The sequence below is a fragment of the Poeciliopsis prolifica genome, unplaced genomic scaffold (genome assembly GCF_027474105.1).
Source record: "Poeciliopsis prolifica strain line A6 unplaced genomic scaffold, Auburn_PproV2 SCAFFOLD015, whole genome shotgun sequence".
NCBI lineage: Eukaryota > Metazoa > Chordata > Actinopteri > Cyprinodontiformes > Poeciliidae > Poeciliopsis > Poeciliopsis prolifica.
Genome location: NW_026562390.1, coordinates 6,237,590 through 6,253,558, shown reverse-complemented (window position 1 = coordinate 6,253,558; position 15,969 = coordinate 6,237,590). Strand labels below are relative to the sequence as shown.

The window sequence follows — 15,969 nt, the reverse complement described above, 5'->3', positions numbered from 1 at the left end:
GTTTGTTTCACATGACAGAGGGTGTGAGTGAGAGAAAGAGAGAGAGGCGATCCGTGTGGGGCGGAATCAAAGGGTTGAGACTTATTGTTCTAATGTGAAAAGGAGCTAATGGTCGACCATCGCAACTCGGGATCTGAAATCCACGGGGTGCCCCGGGGCCACGAAGCACAATGGCACCCCCTCTCCCTCCCCGCAGTGCGTCTTCCTGCCGCAATCTGCGGCCAATGACTCGCGCTGGGGGGGAGCACCATCTGCAGCGATGGCCCGGCCATCCAGGCCCCTGACTGAGCACCAATCCTAGGTGAATAAGCCCTCACCTGAATGAACAGCCCATCCACTGGCCCACCACATTACCAATGCAAAATATCGCCCGTAGTTTAAGGGAAACATTGAGCCTTCGAAAATGAGACCTTTTTGAAGGCGAAATATCTATTGCAATAACTATAAACGATTTAAAATGCATATTTCTACTACAGTTGGCATAAAATACACGCATAAAAACAATTCATCCAGTTTAAAGCAAGCTTAACAAAACAACATCCTCCTAAATTAATGGCCTATATTCCGTTTTTTTCTAAAAGTGTTTTTTTTTTTCATCTTTTGGAAAGAAAGAGGTTGGGTTTGTTGTTTTCATTTTCTTCTTTCTTTGTTTTTCTTTCTTTGTTTTTCTTTTTTTTCAAAAATCATTTTGGCAAAAAACGCGTCTGAGGCCATTATTTCAGGAGGTTGACTCGGAGTGAAATTGTTCACGGGCCGCAGCTTTGAACGTTAACATCCCCCGTGCAGCGTCGCCAAAATGTGCTCCACTGTTTGCTCCAATTAATTAAATATGTCCCGAGTAATTAAGTTAGCATGTTTGATAACTGTTCCAGATTAGGGGTTTTCTTTTTTTTATGGATTAATGCAGAAGAAAGCCAAGTATTTTCACAGGGATTGTAATATCAAAGACATCTCCTTAAGAAAGCATCATTTAAACAAATGTAGCTTTATAATTCATTGATGAGGAGAGCAGTATGGCGTTACAGTATGTGTCTACAGTAGAGGTGACCCGGGTCCACTTTGCATTGTAAAGACGCTGATTTTTTCCCCCTGCTGCATCAACTATGATCCACCTGAGTTCATCTTAGGTTTGCTTCGGTTTTGCAAAATTGGCAAAGATTCTGTGAAACACGAACCCCAAACTTGTGTCAAACGACACGCCCACTTCTCTGCGGAAGAATCAAGGTCATTCACAAATTTGCGCATCAGCTGTGCGTAATCGTCCGCACCAGCCAATGGGCGCACAGATCGGTCGATCGCCGACTCCCGCGGCGGTGGAGAGCAAAACCTGTTGAGCCACAGTAAGGACAGAACATTTCAACTGAGAGCTGCTTGAGGAGAGAGTCTAATGGAGGAGGCCGTGTAGTGACGACGGTGCTATCGTTCAGGAAACTGATGCCTTCTTAAACTGTAGTCTTAGATCTTTTTTTTTTTTTTTTTTTTTAATTAGACGGGTAGATTTAATTCGAGCTATTTCTAACTTTTTGAAAATTATTTCTATAATTTGAGAGTTACTTGTAAGCGAGATTTTTTTTTTTTTTGCACTCTCGGGAAGATGTCTGACAGATCGCAGACCCCGGAGGTCCAAACTCGACCTTATGACTTCAGCCTTGCTGGCGCTTGTACCACTCAGCTTTTGGGTCAGGAAGGCATGGGCAACTCTTGTTTCCAGCTTCCTCATGGGGTTTTACCCGACCCGAGTGTGCTTTACAGCAAGCCGGCCTACGGAGGGATGACACCCGCGCCCACCCAGACGTTTCTCCCGTTTCCACCCGTCGCCAGTGACTACAGAGGATCCGATCTGCAGGCTGTGGACTTTGGGCAACCAAAGCATTGGTATCCCTTCACTGCACCCGAGAACACCGGCCAGGTACCCGGTGTGATTGCGGCCACCCAGCCAACCAACCCGAGTCCCCCGATAGCCGAGACTCGGGAGCAAATCAGATTACCCGAGATCAAGACTGAGAAGGACGCTGTATATGATTTTCTGACCGAAATGAAGGTTCCACAGTATCCGATTCCTGCACCTTCCACAAGCATGACCCACGGAGTCTTCTACCCACCGACTTGGAACCCCTCCTTCTGGCCCGGGATCACTCACATCACCCAACCAGGAAGCAATAACCCAAACCCCTCGGCCTCCTCGACATCGTCCCCGTCAACGTCTCCTTCGCCACCAAGCAATGGGAGCCAGGGGAATGCGTTTTTCAAAGTAAACGCAAGCCAGGTTCCTGCAGAGCCCCAGGCACAGAACGCGGCTCCCAACACGCGGAGCAGCGGATCCTCCAGTGGGGGTTGCAGCGACTCCGAAGAGGTAAGTTAAGATAACTCTCTTTTTAATTTAAAATAAAGGTTTATTCAGACCAATGCAATTTAAAAAAAAATTTCTGTTCTCAGGACAACCTCACCACTGAAGAACTGGAGCAATTTGCCAAAGAGTTGAAACACAAACGGATCACTTTGGGGTTCACTCAGGCAGATGTTGGCCTAGCTCTGGGTAACCTTTACGGTAGGCTCCCATGGTTTGTTTTTCTCCAGAATTTAATTACTGTATAATGATGCATGTGTATTTTTGAACAGTTCTGTCAAATCTGAATGCTGAGTTTTTGGAGACTGACAAACTTCATGCCTTGATCAATGTTCCAACTGCTTAAGAAACTCAAAACTTTCCTAGAAAAAAGCTAAATCTGTCTTTGTCAATGTAGGCAAAATGTTCAGCCAGACAACCATTTGCCGCTTTGAGGCTTTGCAGCTGAGCTTCAAGAACATGTGCAAGCTGAAGCCCCTTCTGCAGAGATGGCTGGATGAGGCGGAAACTTCTGAAAATCCTCAGGAGGTAAGTACAGCTTGCAACATCTGCCAACTCGTTTGCAAGAAAACAAAAGCTGTCCCCATGGCTTGATGGGGCTGGTCTTTTCAGGCCTACAGTAGTTGAATGTCCTGCTGAGCAAACAGGAATCAAAGCCATCTGCTCTTGTGATGCGCCACCTAGTGGGAAACCCATCTGGTTAGTGGTTACATGAATCCTGAAGTAGGCCGCATGGGTTTCCAGTCCAAGTCTAGTCCTGGACAACTGCTGCCCTATTTTGTTTTAGGTCTATTGGTGAAGGAATATCAAAAAGTTGCTCTTAGGGAGTGGACTTGTGCACTGCTGAAATGGCATAAGCTAGCTGGAGTAAATTTCTTACAGGTTTTAATTTTTCTACTACAGCTGTAATCAGCACTCATATTTTTCTTTCTTCTTCCTTTTTTTTCAGATGTACAAGATTGAGCGAGTGTTTGTCGACACCAGAAAGAGAAAGCGGAGGACCAGCCTGGAGGGAGCGGTGCGGTCTGCGTTAGAGGCCTACTTTATCAAATGTCCCAAGCCCAACACTCAAGAAATAACCCAAATCTCAGATGATCTGGGCCTGGAAAGAGATGTAAGTGTACAACAATTTCCGTAGTGTTTTAATTCATGTTTTCTAGAGTTGGCAGGTTGTATATTGATTGTTTGCTGTGGCAGGTGGTGCGTGTTTGGTTCTGCAATCGAAGACAGAAGGGGAAGCGTCTGGCCCTGCCGCTGGATGAGGAGTGTGAAGGCCAGTTCTATGAGCAGAGCCCTTCACCATTGAACATGGCCCCTAACCCCATCCAAGGCCAAGCCTACCCATCCTCCAGCTACTCCGGAGCACCTCCTCCAACCCTCTACATGCCCCAGCTTCACCGGATGTTCTGAAACATGCTCTGCACCCCGGACTGGTTGGCCACCTGACCGGTTAAACTGGTGGGTAGTCTCCCAACCAGACCTCCTCAAGCATCCATCGACACCCAACCTGAGCTGAAAATGGGATCTGATTCCAGTTGACTTGATGTGAAACAAGGCAAATATCTAGTGGGAGAGGGCTGTTTCTTTTTGACTATAAAAAAAAAAAAAAAAAGACTATAAGCCTTAATAAGCATTTGTAAATCGGTGCCTTTCTTTTCTTGCCTTGTGGATATTTTAAACTTTCAGTGTTTTGCAGATTTGTACTTTGTTTTCTGATATGGAGGGAAAGTTATAGGTTGGAGTTTTAATAGTGCTGAACCCCAAAGTAGGCTTGACCACAAATTATCCAGTCATGTCTAGTTAGTTGTGCAATACTTTATCGGAAACCGAAAGCTGTTGGTAAGATTAAATTTTGATCTTTTTTTTTTTGTTTTTTTATTTGCACAAACTTGTAATCATCACTATTGCCATAAAAAATGGGTTTATGGCTGCATGCTTTGTAATTTAAAATCAATAAGATTTTAGATGTGAAAACGGGAAAGTGTTCATCAGTATTGGCTGCTAAAATTTGTTTTACAAGTTTCTTTTTGCAACTTCCTTGTGATTTTTAGAGTTCTGTATGTTGTGGTTTGACATCCAGTACAAGTTTCTTTTTTTTTTACTTCAGCTGAAACATTTAAAGAAAATGTTCTTTACTCAAACCATGTGCATCAAGTCCTTAAATGCTGTTAAATTATGACCATGCTAAAGTAAAGTCTGATTTGCTTTGAATCTTATTTCCTTTTGTTTCATGTTAACCTGAAGATCTGACATCAGTGCATCTGTAACGTTCACTCTAGCTGTTAGCTGTTTAATGTGAAATTATTAAACTCAACAAAGCATTCTAATATATTGCGTCAGTGAGATAATCATCTGAAAACACCTCCCAAGAAATTTGCTTAAAAGTCAAGCTGCTCTTTTTTTATTGTATTTTTTTTTTCTTAAATGTTTGAACATGCAATGATTTGTCTTTTACTTCCAGTAAATCTTTTCTGATATCAAAAACCTGTTTTGTTTTGTTACTTTAAAAAAATCCTTTAATGCATATTAAAATGGGGGAAAAAAATAAGTGAAATTTCAAGCAGTTTCCTTCATACTTCCATGGAAGTATGTTTGGGGTGATGGTTAATGGGTTTTAGAGACTGGTCTTGTTTTTTTTTTTGGGCTTGGATTCCAATTGGTGAAGGTATTGAACTGTGCTGTGTTTTTTTTTTATTTTTTATATTTTTACTTTTTCTTAATGCCATGCATCCACAGATAATTTTTCTGATACCAAGGTCAAGTTATGAGGCTGAAGGGGTATTGCATATTTGTGCAACACTATATCAGAAACTGAAAGCTGCTACAACATGAACATTTTTCCCTTTTTTTGCACAAACTTCACCTTAACTAGCTTAAAGGAAGAGTCTGCAATGCAGCAGAATAATTACAATTTATTCCAATGCTGTGCATTTTTAAGATGTTGCTAAATTAAATTAATTGCAAAATCCACTTAGTAATAAGCTGTACTTTCCATAAATGTACAGCAGTAAATGTTTTTCTTAAATTAAAAACTGACTTGGAAAATCTGCACTTGTATTACAGTCATAATTGTGATGCCAAAGATTTAACATGTACAAGTTTTTCTTAGGTTTTAATGATGTTATGACAGTATGTTATCAATTCAACAAACCAATCATGTAAAATGACCACTAAAGTAAATATCTATATACAACACATTTTCTTTTCTGTGGGTGTTACTAAATGAACCATTTAAAAGAAAATTGCACAAAAGGGCTACCCAGTGTAAGTGCAAAAATATGTTTTCAAACAAATAACCAGAACTTTATTTTAACTTGAAAATACAATTGATAATTAGCTTACAATTAACTGTTAATTTACAGTATTTTAATTTTATGTTGGTATAAAATATTTAACCTTCTGTCCATTACAGTGCACATCATGCATCAATAGCTGTGTTCTCTTTAATGCAATAAAAAAAGAAGAAAAAAAGGATGATGGGTGTTGATGAGCATGTATGGCAAAATTAGCAAGCAAGCTTTTTTTTCTTTGTTTTGCAATTGCGCCTACAGAGGAGACGCTGCAAGATGTGAGGTCCCTTAAATGAAATTGGATTTTAAATTGGATCTTAAATTGGATTTTTTTTAAATGTATATTTTAGTATTTCTGAGTACTGAGGCAATGAAGGAAGGAAAAATTCTTTCTCATACATTTTTAAGGCTTCTCTGAGAGAATATTCTATTGTTTTTGCGGTTAGGGTTGCGGCTGACAAACTGGTGAAACAGTATTCAATATGAAAGTAGAGCAATCATGGAGTGGATAAACATCCTGGCCACATCTTCTGAAAAGCATCGGATTGTTAGGGTTAACACCTGTTGAATATACATTAACAAAGACAGTTAGATTCTTTCTTACTCGCGAGAACGGACAGAGATGTGCTTTCTCCTACCGCTCTGAAAACACATTTGCCTGCTCCTCTCTTTTTATTGTTTTCAGGATCCCTAATCACAAGGACGCTGTCGCTCTAAAGGGAGAGGAAAACAACTCATCACATAGCTACAGCGTCAAATGTCATTCACTAACTAACACACAATCATTCTGCACTAGATAATCTCCTTCCAGGCACATAGACTAATAAAATATGTAGTGATCTTATCAATGATGGTTTTATTGCAGGCCAGCAACTCAACCGAAGCAGAGCTCTTCACCAAGAGGTAAACCTGCAGGAAGACTGTTGTCTCTGCTCTCTGATTCCTTCTGAGAAAGGAATCAGAGTAAATCAACAATACAAGAAACATTCTTAATTCTATTATAAGATAAATAAAGATACATTATGAAGATCAATGAGAATAACAAATATTTGATTAATTATATCACAATTTCTCCAACAGGATTTGGTTAGATTTTGGAAGGACGACTTTTGTGCATGACCTTGATTTTTGATGTTTTAAAGGAGCAGTTAGGCAACTCCAAAGAGTTGCAGTTGCATTCTTTACCTTTTTCTTTTTTTTACCACATACACATGCATCAGTATGTGTATGTAGTACTTCATCCTGGCATGCACCAATAACAGATTATTCTAAAACTGTAAGTTGTTTGCAAAACTTGCCAGGAATTGACACAAAACAGGTCAAAACACAACCACATAGACACGCTTACAGTTGTAAACAAATAGTAATTTTATTACGTTTTGTTGGAGCTTTCAAAAGAGTTGGGTATTCTGGAAGCGTGAAAAATTACAGAAAGCGTGAAAAACTACAGAAAGCAAGTTCTGTGCTCAATCATAAAGTTTGCAAAAACTAAGAAACTAACAAACCCTGATGTCCTGTCTGCTCTGGTTTTCATGTCATTTCCTTCTACAGAGAACTAAATACTAAATAAATAAAATTATTAATGCAATCTGTTAGAAAAGCTTTTGGAATTAGTTTACTATTTATATTTTCAGTACCTGAAATCAAGTTAATTTCATTTAGTTTACTGCCGTACAAATTTACGTGAGAGACATGGTAGATGGAGCGTCTAACCACATTAGTCTGACACAAACCACAGGAAGTGTCTAGACCAATCTTGTTCCTCCATTTTAGTGGAGTATTTGTGAAATACTGTCTGAAAACAGTGTGTAAACTGATACAGTTATGGAGAAGTCCAAATGATTCAACATCCATTAATAATGCAAATTGAATAAATGTGTGCAAATTTCTTTTGTTTGTTAGTGACTTATTGGTGATGTTTAATTAAATACTTTGTTTTTTATTTCTAAAAAGTGCAAGTTGGCAAAGTTAATTTATTCACCCTGAAAACTCCTACATTATTACTTGTTACTTAATAAGGCATCGTTTCACGAAAGAGTTGTGAAACCTTTTTGCTTTTCAAAATGGCGATTTTATATATATATATATCAGTTTATTGTAGTTTGGTATTTTGTAAAGATCCCAGCACACATTTCCCTTTAGAGTTAACGTGCCGCCAAAAGGCCAGTACCAGATGAGAATGGTCACACTCCCTCCTCCTATTGAGTAACTGAAGTAGGAGAATTTAACTTCTCTTTGCAATCCACAATACAAGATGAGAAGCAAAGCCACAATGGTGCAGAAGATGATACCTTTATTGATAGATCTGCCCTCCATCTTTTTAGCTTGGCCACTTTCCTGTTATGAAAAACAAAGCAAGTTTTACATCTGAAGTACTGTACCATACATCTTGCACTTAAAAAAAATTTCTAGTTACAACCACAAACTATAATGCTTTTGGCAGAATCAAAGACAAACACAAACTATTTAAATTTGACATTGACTTCATATTTCATCCACTTTATCATATTCTATTCCTAAAAATATATATATCATGTTAAATTATTCCTTCTTCAGAAACATTTCTGGAGTTTTGCTTAGATTTTTTCATAAATATTAGAAAAAACCTTAAAGGTGCATTTCTACTGGCATATTGTGTACTAACCGGTTTGTAACACAAATAGTTAGCTTGTGGTCTGTTACTCTGCATCATGGACAGGATGTAAGTGTGCAGCAGCTGTGGTCACCTCTCCGCTGGTTTCTGCACCGATGGAGAACATGGAGGTTCTTTTCTGGCTCAAGTATAATGACAAAGACTCAGATCTGCTGATTATTTCACTATAAATGTAAGTAAAAAAATTTTAAATGAGGAACCTTTTGGCTTTAGGTAATATCAAAAAATATACATGTATGAATGCATGCATACACACACACATATATAAAAAGAAATATGGAATACACATCTCAAGCTAATATTATGCAGTGCCGCTGTTTCACACTATCACATAAAATTCCCACAAAATACATTGTTTGTCATCTTAACATGACAAAATCTTAAAATGTTCATAATCAGTAACCATTAACACATTTGGAATGGCAGTGTGTATACTTTACACAACACATTGCAATTTTTCATCATTTTGTAACCCTGCAAAATGAATTTAATTCACCAGTCTGTCCAGCTCAATACAATGTACATAAACATGAAGCCTGGAGGTTTACATTTGAATTAAATTAATCATTTTTACCACTGTCATTCGGTTCATGTCTAACCACTTCAAACCACTTCAGAAAAGCAGCAGGTAGAATATATTTCAAAAGATCCGAAAAAGACGCGAAAAGTTCAAACAGAAGTATGCGTAACCGATGTGAAAAGTGAGACCTCATAAAAAACTCCTACACAGCAAAAAGTCCAGTGTTAATTTAACTCCGAGAGTTGATTTTAACACTTTATCAGAGTTACTTATTTAACTCACAAAACAGGATTCATTTAACACTGTGGGATATAATGGATAACACTGATCCAGAAACAAAAATGTACCACTTTATTAGTGTTGATTTAACACTACTTTCAAGTGTTATTTATTCCAAAAAAAGTTACTTTATGATTATGATTAATTATAATAATTATTAAGAAAAAGAACTTGACACAAGTACATACATTTTGAACACTTTATTTTTGCAGCTGTGTTTCCAACATTTTAAATTGTGGTACGATGACATTCATTAAAAATGAATGTCATTCATTAAAAATGTATTAGATCTGACATTCATTAAAAATGCCGTAAGTTTTGAATATCAAAAGGCTTATGAAATTTAAGTTCAGGGATTTTTACTAAATGCCTTTCTTCACTTTGAACAATGATGATGATCAAATGTATCCGCTTGGATACAGTTTTTGACACATAAAAACAGGTCAACATGTTTTAGCCTGACTTACTCACAAGAGAGCGCAACGGACTCTTTAGCAGCCTTGCTCTCACGTCCCTAACTCTGGGCGATTCCTTCATTTTGCCCATGTCAATGTTATACATTGATGTCTGCAGAAATGTGTAGAAATTCATCAATGCAGGATCATAAGAGACATTAAACACAAAATGTGCTTTGAATAGTTCATCAAATGCTCCAAGAGAACTGTTTGTCTGGCATGGGATGAGGCACTTATCCATGACGATGTAGAAGCTGTCAATCTTGCTTTTCTGACGCCCAACAGCAAGGAGGTATGGCTGCAGACCCCATTGACCCCGGAGATCCTCCTCCAAACTGCAGCATGACTAAAATTAAAAAGATATACACCAAACATTAGAAACAAAACATACAGCTTTACGATACATGTGACATAAAAATTAATTTAAGTATGCCCAGACATCTTCAAAGTTGTCATTCAAACATCTGTATTTATGCGTGTCTATAAAAGGAAATAGACAAATAATTTTGCATATTTTAAATTTCAATTACCTTATGAAAGACAACAAGTCTCTCAACTGCATCACTTGCACTGATTTTTGGAGACTTCTGTCCTGGTTGCGGTGGAAGAAGATGTAGAGAAGTAACAGCGAGGCCATTTCTTGGTCATAGCCTGAGGACAAATTTATAAAAGTTTTCAGATATATCAGAACTTTATGAGTACTCTGAATAGTCAACTATCTTCAGATATATCTAGGTGCTTACTAGATGTGTTAGCGAGGTCATCGCTTTGAAGACTTTCTGCTGACTAAACCAAACTTCTCAACTCAGGTGTAGAAGTGAAACGCTTAGCCTCCTTGATGACATTTGGTTTGAAGAACACATCCCACTTCTGCAGCAGTCTGGATGAGGTTTCTTCAACTGAAGTCTTGATCAATCTTTAATAACATGTAGGAATCAAACCATTATAACAATGTAAAAATCCACATTTAAAGACTTCAGTTGGACACTTACCAATCCTTTTGTGTCCAGGAACCTCGGGAATGTTGTCAGAAAATCATTTCTTCCACTGGCATCTTTAATAAGCTTGTGATGGTGCTCAAAAGTCTCTCTCATCTTCTGATGAGTGCTCAAAAGTCTCTCTCATCTTCTGATGAGTGCTCAAAAGTCTCTCTTTCTGATGAGTGCTCAAAAGTCTCTCATCTTCTGATGAGTGCTCAAAAGTCTCTCATCTTCTGATGAGTGCTCAAAAGTCTCTCATCTTCTGATGAGTGCTCAAAAGTCTCTCTCATCTTCTGATAAGTGCTCAAAAGTCTCTCATCTTCTGATGAGTGCTCAAAGTCTCTCATCTTCTGATGAGTGCTCAAAAGTCTCTCTCATCTTCTGATGAGTGCTCAAAAGTCTCTCTCATCTTCTGATGAGTGCTCAAAAGTCTCTCATCTTCTGATGAGTGCTCAAAAGTCTCTCTCATCTTCTGATGAGTGCTCAAAAGTCTCTCATCTTCTGATGAGTGCTCAAAAGTCTCTCTCATCTTCTGATGAGTGCTCAAAAGTCTCTCATCTTCTGATGAGTGCTCAAAAGTCTCTCTCATCTTCTGATGATGTGCTCAAAAGTCTCTCATCTTCTGATGAGTGCTCAAAAGTCTCTCTCTTCTGATGAGTGCTCAAAAGTCTCTCTCATCTTCTGATGAGTGCTCAAAAGTCTCTCATCTTCTGATGAGTCAAAAGTCTCTCATCTTCTGATGAGTGCTCAAAAGTCTCTCATCTTCTGATGAGTGCTCAAAAGTCTCTCATGCTCAAAATCTCATCTTCTGATGAGTGCTCAAAAGTCTCTCATCTTCTGATGAGTGCTCAAAAGTCTCTCTCATCTTCTGATGAGTGCTCAAAAGTCTCTCATCTTCTGATGAGTGCTCAAAAGTCTCTATCATCTTCTGAAAGATCACGGAACTGTCTGTGGTGTGGATAAGCAGAGATATGGCCTCCCAGCAGGCATTCCCATCAAGCTGTTTTTCAACAATCACAGTTCTCTGTATATTGGGCCTCCAGATGAAATGTAATTGGTGCTATTTGGTGGCACAAGAGATCCTCTTTGAATCTTCCTTACGACCATTTTAAGACGCCATGAAATGTATCCAATGCTGCTTGCTGCATCATAAAAGTGCTCCTAAAAAAAAAAAAAAAGAACAAAAATTAAATGCTAAATCACAGTTTTGAGTCACAAAATAAAAGGGCATGATTTGATTGTAGAAAAAAAAAACAAACAAAAAAAACATTACATTGCCTTTTTTGGTGTATGGATCCTTGAGGGATGGGAAGAGTGTCACTATTCCAAAGCCATACTTCTCTCTGATTGCTTTTGTCGGGAGGTGCCTAACAGCAGATTGTAAATTGGTGATTAAACCTTTTTTTCAATTATTGTACATAAATTAGTGTAAAAACAAACATACCTATGTTTATCAATCATGTCAGCCACCAGTATGTTCACCATTTGTCTTCTTGTGGCATCAGTTAGGGTTTCTGTAGTTTCATCCTCCTGCAGAATTTCTTCACCACAAGACTTGCTTTGTAGAACACTTTCAACCAGCTATAAAATGAACAATAAAAAAAAGAAAAAAGAAGAAAAAAGGAAATATGCAGATTACCAAAATATGACAAAACATGTCTGGGCATACAAAACAGAATTTAGAGGCAGACAAAAAATATTGTTACATTTTTAGTAGACACCGAGTTATCAGGATTCTCAGTTTTTTGCTTCTTGCGTGGCATCTCATCCATTAGTATTGTTGATGTTGATGCATTTGAGTTGAAGCTCGAGTCAGACTCAGAAGCAGATGGCCATTCTGAGAACTCTGACGAAAGAGACAATAGACATCAGTTACATTCTTTGGTGAAATCTGTATAACAGTTGATTTAATGTGCTGTGGTATCTCACCATCATAGCAGAAAACTGTCTGTACCACATTGCCTTGTCTAAGGAGGTCACTGAATATTTCTTCATCAACTTCAGTATCAATGACTGAAAAAAACGAGGCAAGATTTAGAGCCTAATTCTGTAATTAGCTGAATTTTTTAAAACTAAATTACTTGATATTAACTCAAAATTCTGCAGATCTTAATTTATAGGATATGGTAGAATAGGAGAGAAAAAAAGCTTTGTAAGTATTTATCCACTATTTACAAAGAACTTATTAAAGGTATTTGTAACAATCTTTTGATTTTTAACATGAACATTATTCACAATTATTTCAAGGGACTTGAACTCTCCCTTACCATTTGCATTCTCTCGAGATGAGATGCTTTGGCTTTTCTTTGTCTGTGTTTTATAACTGAGTAAACTCCAATCTATCAGTAGACTGTCGAGATTTTAAGTATTTCTCGAGCCTCTAAACTTTAACAAGTTTTTTCAGTTTTCATTTTACTATGTTCGTTTGTTCCTCTTTTTCGGTCTATGCTTCCCCCTGCAGGCAAATATGATCACTGCTTCAAATTTATTGATAATTCACAATTGACATCTATTGAGTGACAATGCATTAGTGTTCATTTTGAGGTTAACTTACACACAATTGGACATTGCAGAGTGATCTTAGGAAGCCTGTGTCTTTGTTCTTCCACTTCACATTTATTCACCTGACTTGTGTCTATCAAAATAAAATCCCAGTAAAACACCTTGAAGTTCAGGATTATAATGTGAAACCATTTCAAAAAGGCTCTTCCACATGGCCAGGTGAAATGAGTTGGATTCAAATGGCTGAAGTAAGATCCCTTGGTAAGGCTTGGAGATGGAGGGCAAGAGAAGTTGAGGAGCTCTGTTGTCTTTTTGGAACCGGTCATCCTTGAAGTGATGGGAAGTCCACCTTTTTCCAGAGGTCACAAAGCACCTCTCGACTTTGTGGATTTCAATAGAAGTTCCAGCTAGACCAGCAACATGGAGAGACTGCCTGTTCTTGCCTGCTACAACATTTGACTAAGTAAAACAAGGGTTATAGTGGAAACTTATGATACAGTGAGCTAAAATTCACATGAAAATAAATGCATATCTTTTTAAATAGTAGGTCCTAAGTTTTCAGTTGATTTTACATATGCTTAGTCTCAATATAATTTTTCCATAACGCAGCAAATTCATAGAAACAGAAGAAGCCTCTGACTGCAAATCAATTAGCTCCACCTGCTGGTGAAAAAAGAGATAATAGTTTGTAACGTCTTTAGTCAGAACACCAAGACTATCATTCATACTTGTTGTCTTTTTATATATCTTCTTCTAAACAGCACAATATTATTGTTATTCTATTTATTTTAGTTACTTTCCTCTCTCAACACACATTCTGGTAAACTACACTATGCCTTTTGCAGAAACGGGTTTCAACACTTTCAAAAATAAAGGAACATGTCAACAAAAAAAAATCCTTAAAAATTTTCAAGGTGTCGAGCAACTTGGATCCTCATTACCATGAGTAAAAGCACATGTACTGGAGAGCCAAAGGACAACCTATGAATTGTTAGTTAATAATTTATGTATATAGTTGCAAATGAATTTAGCAAGTAAATAAAAAAGATGTGTGGTTTCAATCAATTAACTTTGCTAATAATTAAATTAAATTGCTAATAATTAAATGTGGGCTAAACAAGCCCACATTTTAAAACATATGTGTGAAATTAATCCGTCCGTCCATTATCCTATTATACCCGGTGGAGTTGCGAGGGGTTCTGGTCTCTCTCTCCGGAGGCGGGTTATACCCTGGACAGGGTGCCAATCCATTGCAGGGCATGTGCAAAGTTGATTATTTTAAATTGGATTGGAAACCACATCCAATATTTTATGATATCTTTCATTATCTTGGTCCCTGAGCAGCAATGTGTCATAAAATATTGCTGTAGCTTGTCAAAAATAGCAAATAAAATCAGACAATGAAGACTGTATTACCTGAAAAGTAAGGTATTGTGTGTTGAAATTCACAAAACAAGGATGTAAGTAATATGAAAAAGCAAATTATAGTGCTATGAACTCCAACACTTCAGCATGTTTTTGTATCAGGAGAGAAATTTGCCGATATTCTGCTGAAAATTAACATTTACATATGATGCACATGGGAAGCCCTCTGATTCTGTGGTTAAAGTTAGCCGCTACGCCCCTTTTCATGCCAGCTGCATTCACAACAAAACAGTCTACGCTGGATTCATTCTGTGGTGCTTTTATGCACAACTCTGAAGATGCTTTCAAGTCTCTTTTTACAGTTGTACTTATTGTTAAAGGATTCCTCACTTTGGAGGAATATTAATATTTTTTTATTTAGCATATTGTAATTTGAACACATTTGGGACAAAAATTAAAATGAGTGAAACTGCTACAATAGTTAGTAAAGTTGTAGCACGACTATAACTTTGGCTTTTCAGCAATAATGGTTTTATTGTTAGTTCCCAATAACTAACTAATGTCTGCTTTGAATGACACATTTTATGCAAAATACAGCGACTATATTTATTAAAAAATTATCTTTATCATTTAGAAATAATCATGATGATCCTGACTAACCTAGAACCTAGAGTTTTTTGTTTTTATTCAATTCAATGTCAGAAACTAATAAAAATAATAAAAAAAAAGAGTTGATGTTTTATACAATTTGTGAACATACTGGAAAGGTGTTGGACCAAGAGAAAATGATTTAAAGGTTATCAGTGAATCCAATCCTTACTAACATATTATTACATATGAACCATATTAACATATTCAACTTCAAAAGGTTTAATATCAACATAGATATTTTATTTTGTAAATATATGATGAAACATAGCTGTAGGTTGTAGGCCATAGCAGCTTCTGTTGCTAGCATGAGTGAGACATCCAAGGACGTAACTTCCACTATAATTGCTTAAGATTTTAATCTCTTTACTTGTGGAAAGCGTTGAAAGTGTAACTGCAAGCTCTGCAAGTGAGGTAAACTGAATCACCACAGACACTCATCTTTTTTTTTTTTGGTTCCCTATTTAACAGGAGAAGCTGCGATGTGATCAGATCACGAGTATCTCAAGCTTCATCTGTCACATGACTCTGGCAGTTCAATTCTGTTTGTAGACACAAAAAATACATGAAGTCACATCATCGGTAACACATCCAAACTTTTATAGTTATTTTTGCAAATGAAAATGAAAGAAAAATAATCATGAGTAATTTACCAAATATAAATATTCTTCTGAAAGTTTATGACTTTTAACCTAGTTTGGATTTTCCATCAAATACATTTTTTTCGTTTTACTTTATTATGAAGTAATCATTTTTATATAGGATTACTGTTACAGCAGCTTTCTCCAGATTCTTGTTGTACTGTTTTGCTTGTTTTAAAATCTCCATTTACATGATTTCGCTTGTTATTGTCTGCAGCTGCATAGGTTGAGTATTTCCTCTTTATTAGTGGGTTTCCATCACGTCAAAGTCTTTGATGTTCATGATTAA

General features: G+C 37.3%; 1 protein-coding gene and 1 pseudogene across 1 annotated transcript; one reads left to right on the top strand and one right to left on the bottom strand.

Annotated features, from left to right (window-relative positions):
- The first annotated feature begins 1,593 nt into the window (after positions 1–1,593).
- On the top strand, positions 1,594–5,224 carry pou5f3 (POU domain, class 5, transcription factor 3). The gene is given in 6 exon segments (XM_055040399.1): positions 1,594–2,353; positions 2,437–2,548; positions 2,745–2,875; positions 3,297–3,461; positions 3,545–3,743; positions 3,746–5,224. Coding segments are annotated over 6 exon segments (1,422 nt in total). The 5' UTR covers position 1,594; the 3' UTR covers positions 3,802–5,224.
- Positions 5,225–9,542: 4,318 nt separating this feature from the next.
- Positions 9,543–14,277, bottom strand: LOC129366673 (uncharacterized; annotated as a pseudogene).
- Positions 14,278–15,969: the final 1,692 nt, after the last annotated feature.